The 15,213-nt window shown below is 43.0% G+C and overlaps 1 protein-coding gene across 1 annotated transcript in view; it reads right to left on the bottom strand.

Moving 5' to 3' along the window:
* Positions 1–15,213, bottom strand: part of LOC140739660 (adhesion G protein-coupled receptor E3-like) — a 119,412-nt gene that overhangs the window by 71,042 nt on the left and 33,157 nt on the right. The window contains exon 4 of the mRNA XM_073068034.1: positions 14,762–14,896. Within this exon, the coding sequence (XP_072924135.1) occupies positions 14,762–14,896 (135 nt within the window). The remainder of the gene's footprint in view (positions 1–14,761; positions 14,897–15,213) is intronic.

Raw genomic sequence — 15,213 nt, 5'->3', positions numbered from 1 at the left:
TTATGATTGGGGTCGTTGTTTTGCTGGAAAGCAAACCTTCTCCCAAGTCGCAATTCTCTTGCAGACTGCATCAGGTTTTCCCCCAGGATTTCCCTGTATTTTGCTGGATTCATTTTATCCTCTACCTTCACAAGCCTTCCAGGACCTGCTGCTGTGAAGCACCCCCATACATAGCATGATGCAGTCACCACTCTGTTTCATGGTAGGGATAGTGTGCTTTTGATGATGTGTGGTGTTTGGCTTATGCCAAATATAGTATTTAGTCAGATGGCCACAAAGCTCAATTTTGGTTTCATCGGACCATTCTTCCAGCTGACTTCAGTGATTCCCATGTGCCTTCTGGCAAACTCCAGCCGAGATTTCAACAGTGGCTTTTTCTTTGCCATTCTCCCATAAAGCTGTGACTGGATAAACACCCGGGCAACAGTTGTTGTACGCTCAGTCTCTCCCATATCAGCCACTGAATCTTGTAACTCTTCCAGAATTGTCATAGGTCTCTTGGTGTCCTCCCTCACTAGTCTACTTCTTGCACAGTCACTCAGTTTTTGAGGACAGCCTACTCTAGGCAGATTTACACCTGTGCCATATTCTTTCCAGTTCTTGACGATTGACTTAACTGTACTCCAAGGGATATTCAGTGACTTGGAGATTTTTTTGTTTCCATCTCCTGACTTGTGCTTTTCAATAACTGATTTGTGGAGTTGCTTGGAGTGTTTTTTTGTCTTCATGGTGTAGTTTTTGCCAGGATACTGACTCACTTTCCAGATACAGGTGCATTTTTACCACAATCAATTGGAATGCCTCGACTGCACACAGTAGAAGCATAGAAACATAGAAAATCCTTCAGCCCACAATACAAGCCCTTCGGCCCATAAAGCTGTGCCGAACATGTCCTTACCTTAGAAATTACCTTGGGTTACCCATAGCCCTTTATTTTTCTGAGCTCCATGTGCCTGTCCAAGAGTCTCTCAAAAGACCTTATCGTATCAACTTGCACCACTGTCGCCAGCAGCCCATTCCACGCACTCGCCACTCTCTGTGTAAAAAGACTTAGCCCTAACATCTCCTTTGTATCTACTTCCAAGCAGCTTAAAACTGTGCCCTCTCATGCGAACCATTTCAGCCCTGGGAAAAAGCCTCTGATTATCCACAAGATCAATGACTCTCATCATCTTATACACCTCTATCAGGTCATCTCTTATCCTCCATCGCTCCAAGAAGAAAAGGCCAAGTTTACTCAACCTATTCTCATAAGGCATGCTCCCCAATCCAGGCAACATCCTTCTAAATCTCCTCTGCACCTTTTCTATGGTTTCCAAATCTTTCCTATAGTGAGGCGACCAGAACTGAGCACAGTACTCCAAGTAGGGTCTGAGCAGTGTCCTATATGCCTGCATTTGACCTACCAAAATGAACCACTTCACACTTACCTGGTTTGAACTCCATTTGCCATTTCTCAGCCCAGTTTTGCATCCTATTAATGTCCCGCTGTAACCTCTGACAGCACTCCACACTATCTACAACACCTCCAACCTTTGTGTCATCAGCAAACTTACGAACCCATCCCTTCACTACTTTATCCAGGTCGTTTATAAAAATCACGAAGAGAAGGGGTCCCAGAACAGATCCCTGAGGCACACCACTGGTAACCAACCTCCATGCAGAATATGATCCATCTACAACCACTCTTTGCCTTCTGTGGGCAAGCCAGTTCTGGATCCACAAAGCAATGACCTCTTGGATCCCATGCCTCCTTACTTTCTCAATAAGCCTTGACTAGATTTACAACAGCCTTTGTTGTTGTACCCTACCATCCTTTGCCTGCCTCTCTCATTGGAACATACCTATGCAGAACTCCAAGCAAATATCTCCTGAACATATGCCATATTTCTTCAGTACATTTCCCTGAGAACATCAGTTCCCAATGTATGCTTCCAAGTTCCTGCCTGATAGCTTCATATTTCCACTTACTCCAATTAAACACTTTCCTAACTTGCCTGTTCCTTTCCTTCTCCAATGCTATGGTAAAGGAGATAGAATTGTGATCACTGTCTCCAAAATGCTCTCCCATTGAGAGATCTGACACCTCACCAGGTTCATTTCCCAATACCAGATCAAGTACAGCCTCTCCTCTTGTAGGCTTATCTACATATTGTGTCAAAAAACCTTCCTGAATACACCTAACAAATTCTCCCCCATCTAAACCCTTCGTTCTAGGGAGATGCCAATCCATATTTGGGAAAATAAAATCTCCCGCCACAACAACCCTGTTATTATTCCACATTTCCAAGATCTGTCTCCCTATCTGCTCCTCAATGTCCCTGTTACTATTGGGTGTTCTTTAAGAAACACCCAGTAGAGTTATTGAGCATTTCCTGTTCCTAACTTTCACCCATAAAGGATCTGTAGACAACCCTTCCATGTCTTTGTCATTCTTTGCAGCCGTGACACTATCTCTGATCAACAATGAACTCCATTTAATACATTTTGTGACTTCTAAAACCAATTGGCTGCACCAGTGATGACTTTATGTGTCATATTAAAGGGGGGGGGAGGTGAATACTTATGCAATCAATTAATTTGTGTTTTATATTTGTAATTAATTCAGATCACTTTGTAGAGATCTGTTTTCACATTGACACGAAAGATTTTTTTCAGTTAAATGAAAACTTTTTCATGAAAACTTCCAAGGGGGTGAGTACTTTTTATAGGCCCTGTATTTAGCACAGAAGTAGAGGTACATGGTTCCATAAAAGTGGCACCATCGATAAACAGGGTGTCATCAGTCAGTGGAGTGAGTGTAGAAGTTGGAATGTTACATTGCAGTTCTACAAAACATTAGTGAGGTCACATTTGAAATATTTTATTTAATTTAGCCACTATGCTATAAGAAAGATGCCTTAAAGCTGCAAAGAGTGCAGAGGAAATTTAAGAAGATATTCCTGCCATTTAGCTAATATGGTAGCGATGGTAGCCAGTATGATAGTGCTGAGGATGAGCCAGCAAGCTTACAAGTAGATGATGGGTATAACATGAATGTAAGGAAGGATAAGCCAATTATTGGGTAGAAATACAGACAGAGAAAAGAGTTGATTTGTACCACAGGACAAAATTCAAAGGGGCAAAGAATTCAGGACTGAAGATGCTGTATTTAAATGCAGTTGAAATAAGGTGGATGAACTCATGGCACAATTGGAGATTGGTTGCTATGACTGTGTGGGCATCACTGAGTCGTGGCTGAGGGAAGGCATTGGTTTGGAGCTTAACATCAGAGGATATACTTTGTATTGAAAGGACAGGCAGGAAGACATAGGCAGTCATGTGGCTCTGGTGCTAAGAGATGGAATTACATCTTGAAAAAAAGATGACAAGGTCAGAGAATGTTGAATCTTTGTGGTTTCAGTTAAAAATTGCAAGGGTAAAAAAACATTATGAGAATCATATATAGGCCTCCAAATAGTAGCTAAGATGTGAGATTAAGATTGCAAAGAAACCCTTAGGAGGCAGTGATCATAATATTATTGAATTCATACTGCAGTTTGAGAGGGAGAAGCATAACTCACATGTATCAGTATCACAATAGAATAAAGGGAATTACAGAGGCATGAGAAAGGACCTTGCTCAGGGGTTGGAGGAGGATACTGGTGGGGATGACGGCAGAGCAGAGGTGGCTGAAGTTTCTGGGAATAGTTCACAAGGCGCAGGATAGATATGTCCCACAGAGGAAGAAGTTCTCAAATGGCAGGGGTAAGCAACCGTGGCTGACAAGGGTAGATAAGGACTTCATAAAAGCCAAGCAAAGGACTTATGTCAGCAAAAGTGAGTGAGAAATTGGATCACTGGGAAGTTTTTAAAATCCAACAAAAGGCAACTAAAAAAGCTATAAGGGAAAAGATGGTCCCGGGGGCTGGAAGATTGCAAATGTCATTCCACTCTTTAAGCTGGGGAAGGCAAGAGAAAGGAAATCATAGGCCAATTAGCCTAACCTCAGTGGTTGGAAAAGTGTTGGAGTCTATTAGTAAGGATGAGGTTTTGAGGTACTTCGAGACTAATGATAAAATTAGTCAAAGGCTGTATGGTTTCTGTGAAGGGAAATCTTATCTGCCAAATCTGTTATAGAGTTCTTCGAGGAAGTAACAAGTAGGGTGGACAAAGGAAAGGTAGTGGATGTCATTTATTTGGATTTTCAGAAGGTGTTTGATAAGGCTGCTTAACAAGATGAAATCCTGTGGCATTACAGGAAAGATACCCGCATGGAGAGTGGAAGTGCTGACAGGCAGGAGGCAGCCAGTGGGAATAAAGGGAGCCTTTTCTGATTGGCTGACAGTGATGAATGGTGTTTCTCCGCAGTCAGTATTGGGCCCATTACTTTTCACATTGTTTGTTAATGATTTAGATAATGGAATTGATGGCTTTGTGGCAAAGTTTCTGGATGTTACAAAGATAAGTGGAGGGGTAGGTAGTGTTGAGGATAAAATGTGATTGCAGCAGGACTTAGACAAATTAGAAGAATGAGCAAAAAAGTGGCAGATGCAATACAGTGTTGGGAAATGTATGATAATGCATTTTGATAACAGGAACAATAGTGCGGACTTTTATGTCATTCCAAGGCATTCTACAAGTATGTGAAGAGCAAAAGGATAAGATGTGAAAGAGTAGGAACTATCAAGTGTGACAGTGGGAAAGTGTGTATGCAACCGGAGGAAATAGCAGAGGTACTTAATGAATACTTTACTTCAGTATTCACTATGGAGAAGGATCTTGTTGATTGAAGTGATGACTTGTAGCAGACTGAAAAACTTGAGCATGTAGATATTAAGAAAGAGGATGTGCTGGAGCATTTGGAAAGGATCAAGTTGGATAGGTTGCCGGGACTGGATGAGATGTACCCCAGGCTACTGTGGGAGGTGAGGAAGGAGATTGCTGAGCCTCTGGCGATGATCTTTGCATTATCAATGGTGATGGGAGAGGTTCCAGAGGATTGGAAGGTTGCAGATGTTGTTCCTTTATTCAAGAAAGAGAGTAGAGATAGCCCAGGAAATTACAGACCAGTAAGTCTTACTTCAGTTGTTGGTAAGTTGATGGAGGAGATCCTAAGAGGCAGGATTTATGAACATTTGGAGAGGTATTATATGATTAGGAATAGTCAGCATGGCTTTGTCAAGGGCAGGTCCTGCCTTACGAGCCTGATTGAATTTTTTGAGGATGCGACTAAACACATTGATGAAGGAAGAGCGGTAGATGTAGTGTATATGGATTTCAGTGAGGCATTTGATAAGATACCCCATGCAAGGTTTATTGAGAAAGTAAGGAGGCATAGGATCTAAGGGGACATTGCTTTGTGGATCCAGAACTGGCTTGCCCATAGAAGGCAAAGAGTGGTTGTAGATGGGTCATATTCTGCATGGAGGTTGGTGACCAGTTGTGTGCCTCAGGGATCTGTTCTGGGACCCTTATTCTTTGTGATTTTAATAAATGACCTGAATGAGGAAGTGGAGCGATGGGTTAGTAAGTTTGCTGATGAAACAAAGGTTGGAGGTGTTGTGGATAGTGTGGACGGCTGTCAGAGGTTACAGCAGGACATTGATAGGATGCAAAACTGGGCTGAGAAGTGGCAGATGGAGTTCAACGCAGATAAGTGTGAAGTGGTTCATTTTGGTAGGTCAAATATCATGGCAGAATATGGTATTAATGGTAAGACTCTTGGCATTGTGGAGGATCAGAGGGATCTTAGGGTCCGTGTCCATAGGATACTCAAAGTAGCTGTGCAAATTGATTCTGTGGTTAAGAAGGCATATGGTGTATTGGCCTTCATCAATCGTGGAATTGAACTTAGGAGTCGGGAGGAAATGTTGCAGCTATGTAAGACGCTGGTCAGACCCCACTTGGAGTACTGTGCTCAGTTCTGGTCGCCTCACTACAGGAAGGATGTGGAAGCCATAGAAAGTATGTAGAGGAGATTTACAAGGATGTTGCCTGGCTTGGGGAGCAAGCCTTATGAGAATAGGTTGAGTGAACTTGACCTTTTCTCCTTGGAGCGACAGAGGATGAGAGGTGACCTGATAGAAGGTGTATAAGATGATGAGCGGCATTGATTGGACTGAGAGGACTGTCAGAGGCTTTTTGCCAGGGTTGAAATGGTGCTGGGAAGTAGGTACAGAGGAGATATCGGGGTAAATTTTTTACTTAGAGTGTGGTGAGTGTGTGGAACGGGCTGCTGGCAACGGTGGTGGAGTCGGATACGATAGGGCCTTTTAAGAGACTTTTGAATAGATACATGGAGCTTAGAAAACTAGTGGGCTATGGGTAAGCCTGGTATTTTCTTAGGTAGGGACATGTTTGGCACAACCTTGTGGGCCGAAGGGCCTGTATTGTGCTGTAGGTTTTCTATGTTTCTATTTTTATCTACACAGGGAGACTGTTTAAACATCAGAGGTGCAGAAGGATTAAGGAGTCCTTATGCAAGACTCCCAGAAGGTTAATTCACAGGTTGAGTCTGTGGTAAAGAAGGCAAATGCAATGTTGGCATTTATTTGGGATGAGTTGTCATTGGAGAGAGTCCACAGGAGGTTCATGAGGATGATTCTGGGAATCATGGGGTTAACATGTAAGGAGCTTTTGGCAGCTTTGGGCCTGTACTCACTGGAATTTAGAAGAATGTGGAGAGGGGAGATCTCATTGAACCCTACCAAATGTTGAAAGGACTAGATAGGGTGGACGTGGAAAGGATGTTTTCTATTGTGGGCGTATCCAGAACTAAAGGTTACAACCTCAAAATTTAGGTGCGTATAGAATAGAGGTAAGGAGGAAGTTATTTTAGTCAGATAGTTGTAAATCTGTGGAATGTTCTGCCACAGACTGCGGTGGAGGCCAAGTCCATGTTTATATTTAAGGCAGAAGTTGATAGTTTCCTGGTTGGTCAGGACATCAAAGGATACGGTGAGAAGGTAGGTGTATGGGTTTGAGTGGGATCTGGAATTAGCCATGATGGAATGGCAGAGCAGCCTCAATGTCTAAATGGCCTAATTCTGCTCTTACGTCTTCTGGTCTTCTGGACAGAAGGACTGAATTATGGCGATAAGTAGAGATATAAATTGTGAACATTGCAGTGTGGAAGAATGAGGGATGATATCACAGAGGTGTAGAACATCATTTGTGGTACAAATAGAATCAATGAATACAGCCTTTTTCCCAGGATTAGGGAATCAGGAACAAAGGGACATGGGTTTAGGGTGAGAGGAGAGATATTTAATAGGGACTTTGCAGGGAAAAAATTCACCAGAGCTGTCAGAGGAAGAGTTGAGACAGGCACAGTATACAGTATAGAAACAGGAACAATCACCAGTTTGTAGTTTACACAAAGTCAGCTGATATCCTAAGGCATCTGTCACCTGCACAAACTGACATACGTGAAATAAATTATAAATAATAAATACGGGATAAATTTAAAGGAGGCAGTTACTGAAAGGCACAAACTCAAATATAAACAAGAAGAATGGGATGGCTATTTAATATTTAGGTTTCATTGCGGTTAGTATATCCCTATCTGGCCTATCCAAAGATTTCTAACAATTGTCACTATCTAACTACTGGCAACAAAAGAAATGAAATGGACGATTTTGAAATTCAGCTACTGATTGCTAAGTATGATGTTGAGACCATCTCTGAAACTTGGCTAAAGGATGGCTGCCATTGGGAGCTGAATGTCCAAGGATATATGGTGTGTCGGAAAGATAGGTAAGTAGGCGGCCTGGTCGATAAGTAGGCTGTCGGGAGGTGGCCGGGTCAAGGGAAGTGCCTGGTGTGAAAAGTGCTAGTCTTTGGCTCAAGAGTCTTCGTCGAGGAGGCTGAGGGAGGAGACTAAGTCAGGCACAATTGGAGAGGGTGAAGACATGACTGCTAAGCTGATTCAGTGTGCTACGTGCATGATGTGGGAGGTCAGGGACATTGATGGTGCCCCCGGCTCCTACTGTGGAAAGTGTGTCCAGATTCAGCTTCTGAAGGAGCATGTTGCAGCACTGAAGAAAGAACTAGATGACCTCAGGTTCATCTGCAAAAACGAGAGTTTTCTGGACAGGACCTACAGTGAGGTCATTACACTGAGGATACTGGAAGAAAGAAGAGGGCAACGATGAAGAAGGAAAGGATGCTTGAAGTACAGGAGACCCCGGGGGATGTACCTCTCTTAAACAGGTTCACCCTCTTGGAAGCTGTCAGGACAGAAGATATTGCCAGTCGGAGAGGCAGACAGGTCTGCGAGTCGAAAATTGGTGCAGAAGCAGAGCCGAGGAGTCAGACATCAGGAAGAGCCGTGGTAGTCGGGGACTCCATAGTAAGAGGCACGGAAACGGGTTTCTGCGGCAACAGGCGAGATTTAAGGATGGTGTGCTGCCTCCCTGGTGCTAGGATCCAGGACATCACGGACCGATTGCAGGGAATCCTCCAGGGTGAAGTTGAACAGCCGGAAGTAGTAGTGCATGTCGGCACAAATGATATCGGGAAGAAGAGGAAGGATTTTCTGCAGCGGGACTTCAGAGAACTCGGAAGAAGGCTGAAAAGCAGGACTTCCAGGGTGGTTTGCTTCCAGTTCTTTGTGCTGGAGAGGGCAGGAACAGGGAGATAATGGATCAGAATGTGTGGCTCAGGAACTGGTGCAGGAAGCAAGGATTTACATTCTTGGACCACTGGGGTATGTTTTGGGGTAAGGATAAATTGTACAAAAGGGGCGGGTTGCACCTTAATAGGCGGGGGACCAGCATTCTGGCAGGCAGGTTTGCCACTGCAACACGGATGTGTTTGAACTAAGTAGTGGGGGGAGGGGATGAACTGGAAATATAAAGATGGAGTTAAAGGGAAAGTGAAAATAAGAAAAGTTAAAAAGGACAACAGAATCAATGGAGCAGAAAGCTCAAGAAGAGATCATACCGTATGGCCAAGTGAAATAGGAATTGATATGAAAGGTGGGGGGAAGTAACAAATTAAAAGTATTATATATGAATGCACGAAGTATAAGGAATAAAGTAGATGAGCTTGAGGCTCAGTTGGAAATTGGCAAGTATGATGTTGTGGGAATAACAGAGACGTGGCTTCAAGCGGACAGGGCCTGGGAAATGAATATTCAAGATATACATCTTATCGAAAGAACAGACTGATGGGCAGAAGGGGTGGGGTGGCTCTGTTGGTGAGGAATGATATTCAGTCCCTTGCAAGGGTGGACATAGAATCAGGGGATGTAGAGTCAGTGTGGATAGAACTGAGAAATTCTAAGGGTAGAAAGACCCTGATGGGAGTTATCTACAGGCCCCCAAACAGTAGTCTGGATGTAGGGTGTAAGTTGAATGAGAGTTAAAATTGGCATGTCGCAAAGGTAATGATACAGTTGTCATGGGGGATTTCAACATTTAGGTAGACTGGGAGAATCAGAATGGTACTGGACCCCAAGATAGGCAGTTTGTGGAGTGCCTCCGAGATGGATTCTTAGAACAGTTTGTACTGGAGCCTACCAGGGAGAAGGCAATTCTAGATTTAGTGTTGTGCAATGAACCAGATTTGATCAGGGACTTCGAAGTAAAGGAGCCATTAGGAGGTAGTGACCATAATATGATATGTTTTAACCTACAATTTGCGAAGGAGAAGGGAAAAGCGGATGTGTCAGTATTACAGTTGAACAAAGGGAACTATGGAGCTATGAGGGAGGAGCTGGCCAAAGTTCAATGGAACAATACCCTAGCAGGGAAGACAGTGGAACAACAATGGCAGGTATTTCTGGGAATAATGCAGAAGGTGCAGGATTGGTTCATTCCAAAGAGGAAGAAAGATCCTAAGGGGAGTAAGGGTTGGCCGTGGCTGACGAGGGGAGTAAAGGACAGTATAAAAATAAAAGAGAGGAAGTATAACATAGCAAAGATGAACGGGAAGCCGGAGGACTGGGAGGCTTTTAAAGAGCAACAGAAGATAACAAAAAAAGGCAATATGCGGAGAAAAAAATGAAGTACAAAGGTAAACTAGCGAAGAATATAAAGGAGGATAGTAAAAGCTTCTTTAGGTATGTGAAAAGAAAAAAATAGTTAAGACCAAAATTGGGCCATTGAAAACAGAAACAGGTGAATTTATTATGGGGAACAAGGAAATGGCAGATGAGTTGAACAGGTACTTTGGATCTGTCTTCACTAGGGAAGATACAAACAATCTCCCAGATGTAATAGCGGCCAAAGAAACTAGGGTAATGGATGAACTGAACAAAATTTATATTAGGCAAGAAACGGTGTTGGATAGACTATTGGGTCTGAAGGCTGATAAGTCCCTGGAACCTGATGGTCTGCATCCCAGGGTACTTAAGGAGGTGGCTCTAGAAATCGTGGATGCATTGGTAATCATTTTCCAATGTTCTATAGATTCAGGATCAGTTCCTGCGGATTGGAGGGTGGCTAATGTTGTCCCACTTTTCAAGAAAGGAAGGAGAGAGAAAACAGGGAATTATAGACCGGTTAGCCTGACATCAGTGGTGGGAAAGATGTGAGAGTCAATTATAAAAGAAGAAATTACGACACATTTGGATAGCAGTAGAAGTATCAGTCCAAGTCAGCATGGATTTACTAAGGGAAAATCATGCTTGACTAATCTTCTGGAGTTTTTAGAGGATGTAACTATTAAAATGGACAAGGGAGAGCCCGTGGATGTAGTGTACCTGGACTTTCAGAAAGCCTTTGATAAAGTCCCACATAGGAGATTAGTGGGCAAAATTAGGGCACATGTTATTGGGGGCAGAGTACTGACATGGCTGATTGACAGGAAACGAAGAGTAGTGATTAACAGGTCCCTTTCGGAATGGCAGGCTGTGACCAGTGGGGTACTGCAAGGTTTGGTGCTGGGACCGCAGCTGTTTTCAATATACGTTAATGACTTAGATGAAGGGATTAAAAGTAACATTAGCAAATTTGCTGATGACACAAAGCTGGGTGGCAGTGTGAAATGTCAGGAAGATGTTATGAGAATGCAGGGTGACTTGGACAGATTGGGTGAGTGGGCAAATGTATGGCAGATGCAGTTTAATGGGGATAAATGTGAGGTTATCCACTTTGGTGGCAAGAACAGGAAGGCAGATTACTATCTAAATGGAGTCAAGTTAGGAAAAGGGGAAGTACAACGAGATCTAGATGTTCTTGTACATCAGTCAATGAAAGCAAGCATGCAGGTACAGCAGGCAGTGAAGAAAGATAATGGCATGCTGGCCTTTATAACAAGAGGAATTTAGTATAGGAGTAAAGAGGTCCTGCAGCTGTACAGGGCCCTGGTGAGACCCCACCTGGAGTATTGTGTGCAGTTTTGGTCTCCAAATTTGAGGAAGGACATTCTTGCTATTGAGGGAGTGCATTGTAGGTTCACGAGCTTAATTCCCGGGATGGTGGGACTGTCATATGTTGAAAGATTGGAGCGACTGGGCTTGTATGCACTGGAATTTAGAAGGATGAGAGGGGATCTGATTGAAACATATAAGATTATTAAGGGATTGGACACGGAGGCAGGAAGCATATTCCCGCTGATGGGTGAGTCCAGAACTAGAGGCCACAGTTTAAGAATAAAGGGTAAGCCATTTAGAACAGTGATGCGGAAAAACTTTTTCTACCAGAGAGTGGTGGATATGTGGAATGCTCTGACCCAGAAGGCAGTAGAGGCCAAGTCTCTGGATGCTTTCAAGAGAGAGTTAGATAGAGCTCTTATAGATAGTGGGGTCAAGGGATATGGGGAGAGGGCAGGAACTGGGTACTGATTGTGTATGATCAGCCATGATCACAGTGAATGGCGGTGCTGGCTAGAAGGGCCGAATGGCCTACTCCTGCACCTACTGTCTATTGTCTATTATAGGCAGAGTGGGTGGTGTGTGGTGTGGCTCTGTGTATAAGAAATAATATTCACTCATTGGAAAGGGATGACATAGGATTCAAAAGCGTAGAGTCTCTATGGGTTGAGTTAAGAAATGGCAAGTGTAAAAGGTCCCTATTGGCAGTTGTATACAGGCCTCCAAACAGCAGCTGGGATGTGGATTACAAATCACAACAGGAGTATCTGAAGGGCAATATTCTGGTAACCATTGGGGATTTTAACATGAAAGTGGATTGGGAAAACAAGGCCAGTACTGGACCTCGAGAGAGAATTTGCAGAATGTCTAAGGGATGGCTTTTTAGAACAGCTTATTGTTGAGCCCACTAGGGGATCGGCTGTGCTGGACTGGGTGTTGTGCAATGATCTGGAGGTGATAAGAGAGCTTAAGGTTAAGGAACCCTTAAGGAACAGTGATCACAATATGATTGAGTTCACTTTAAAATTTGAGAAGGAGAAACTAAATTCAAGTGTGTTGGTATTTCAGTGGAATAAAGGAAATTACAATGGCATGAGAGGGGAACTGGCCAAGGTTGACTGGAAGGGACGTTAGCATGAAGGACAGCAAAGCAGCAATGGCTGGAGTTTCTGTGAAAAATGAGGGAAGTGCAAGATAGATATATTCCAAATAAGAGGAAATTTTCAAATGGAAGAAGGACACTACCATGGCTGACAAGTGAAGTCAGAGCCAAAGTAAGAGTAAATGAGAGACAATACAAGGAATCCAAAACTAGTGGGAAGATAAAGGATTGGGATGCTTTTAAAAATTGGCAGAAGGAAACTAAGAAGGTAGGAAAAGATGAATTATGAAAGAAGCTGGCAACTAATATCAAAGAAAATACTAAAAGCCTTTTTAAGCATATAAATGGTAAAAGATTTGAGGGCAGATATAGGATCAATAGAAAATGATGTTGGAGATATTGTAATGAGAGACACAGAGATGGCAAAGGAACTGAAGACATCTGCAGAGTCAGGGAAGTGATGTATATGCAGTGAAAATTACAACTGAGAAGGTGATCAGGAAGTTTAATGGTCTGAGGGTGGATAAATCTCCTGGACCTCATGGAATGCCCCCTCAGGTTCTGAAGGAAGTAGCTGGAGACATTGCAGAGGCATGAACAATGATCTTTCAAGGATTGATAGATTCTGACATTGTACTGGTTGACTGGAAAATTGCGAATGTTACTCCGCTATTTAAGACGGGTGGGAGGCAGCAGAAAGGGAACTATAGACCTGTTAGCCTGACATCAATGGTTGGGAAGTTGTTGGAATCGATTGTTAGGTATGAGATTATGGAGTACCTGGAAGCATGTGACAAGATAGGCCAAAGTCAGCATGGTTTCCTGAAAGAAAATCCTGGCCTGACAAAACCACTGCAATTTTTCGAGGAAATTACAAGCAGGGTAGACAAAGGAGTTGTAGTAGATGTGCTGTGGTTGGATTTGGAGAAGGCCTTTGACAAGGTGCCACACATGAGGCTGCTTAGCAAGATAAGAGCACATGGAATTACAGGGGAGTTACTAGCATGGGTGGAACATTGTCTGATCGGCAGAAAACAGAGAGTGGGAATAAGGGGATCCTACTCTGGCTGGCTGCTGGTTACCAGTAGAGTTCTATAGGGGTCAGTGTTGGGACCACTGCTTGTATGTCAATGATTTGGACTATGAGATTAATGGAATTGTGGCTAAATTTGCTGATGATACAAAGATAGGTGGAGGAGCAGGTAGTGTTGAGGAAACAGAGAGCCTGCAGAAAGACTTGGATGGTTTAGGGGAATGGGCAAAGAAGTGGCAAATGAAATACAATGTTGGAAAGTATATGGTCATGCACTTTGGTGGAAGTAATAAATGGGCATTCTATTTAGCTGGGGAGAAAATTCAAAATGCCGGGATACAAAGGGACTTGGGAGTCCTTGTGCAGGATACCCCGAAAGGTTAAATTCCAGTTTGAGTCGGTGGTGAAGAAGAAGAATGCAATGTTGGCATTCATTTCCAGAGGTATAGAATATAAGAGCAAGGGTGTGATTTTGAGGCTCTATAAGGCACTCATGAGACCATACAGTGTATTGTGTGCAGTTTTCGGCTCCTTATTTTAGAAAGGATATACTACATTGGAGAATGATTCCAGGAATGAAAGGGTTACTGTATGAGGAATGTCTGGCAGCTCTTGGGCTGCTGTATTCCCTGGAGTTCAGGAGAACAAGGGGGGGGGGGATATCATAGAAACATTCCAAATGTTAAAAGGCCTGAACAGATTAGATATGGCAAAGTTATTTTCCATGGTAGGGGAGTCTAGGACAAGAGGGCACAACTTCAGGATTGAAGGACGTCCATTTAAAATTAAGGTCCGGAGAAATTACTTTAGTCAGAGGGTGGTAAATCTGTGGAATTTTTGCCACCAGTGGTTGTGGAGGCCAAGTCTTTGTGTTCAAGGTAGAGACAGACAGATTCTTGATTAACAGGCAACAAAGGGTAAAGGGAGATGGCAGGGGAGTGGGGATGACTGGAAGAATTGGATCAGCCCATGATTGAATGGCGAAGCAGACTCAATGAGCCGAATGGCCTACTTCTGCTCTTATATCTTATGGTCCTCTGGACTCTGGCATGGGCTGAATTATGATTTATTTCACTCCATGTTTGAGATTGAATAAGACTGAGTTCATTCAAACCCTTAAACATTGCTCAAACAATAACTCACACTTCATTTCATTACTCCCAGTCAGTCCCATGTCCCACCTCAAAAGTTGTGTAAATTGTTTAGTTAACAATTTTGATTCAACAAATGCTCTGACAATAAGTGCAGTTATTTATGAACAAGAGCAAATTCAATTGTTTACTAGAAGAAAGGTGAATGCTTTGAATCTTAACACAAAAGACTTTACCTTGGCTCTGAGTTTTTTTTTCTTCAGAGGTTGGAACAAATCCAGTCTTACTGCTGCAGCTAAAGTTTCCGGGGTTGTTGACGCATGTTACATTTGGACCACAAATGTCTGGGTTATCGTCACACTCATTGATATCTGGAATAGAAAAGCAATTTTAAAATAGGATACAAAATCTTCATGTACTGGTGACATACTTTATTCACTCCTGGACCTGAATTCCCATGACATTTGTTGCCATGTAATGCACAATATTTACAGCAGTGACACTCAGAGACTTAAAAAACATCAGAGCTCTAAGCAACAGATGTAGTTTCTCTCTGCCACATTTTAGAACTTAACACGGACTCATCATAGGCTCTTTAGTTTTTCACCAAGCAAACTGCCTTTCCAGTTTCTTCTCAGTGGTGCTGATTCCAATATGATAATGCACCTAGAAATGGTGAAGAGAATTC

The sequence above is a fragment of the Hemitrygon akajei genome, chromosome 16 (assembly GCF_048418815.1).
Source record: "Hemitrygon akajei chromosome 16, sHemAka1.3, whole genome shotgun sequence".
Taxonomy (NCBI): Eukaryota; Metazoa; Chordata; class Chondrichthyes; order Myliobatiformes; family Dasyatidae; genus Hemitrygon; species Hemitrygon akajei.
Note: the sequence above shows the minus strand (reverse complement) of the source record. Positions and strands in the feature narration are given on the sequence as shown.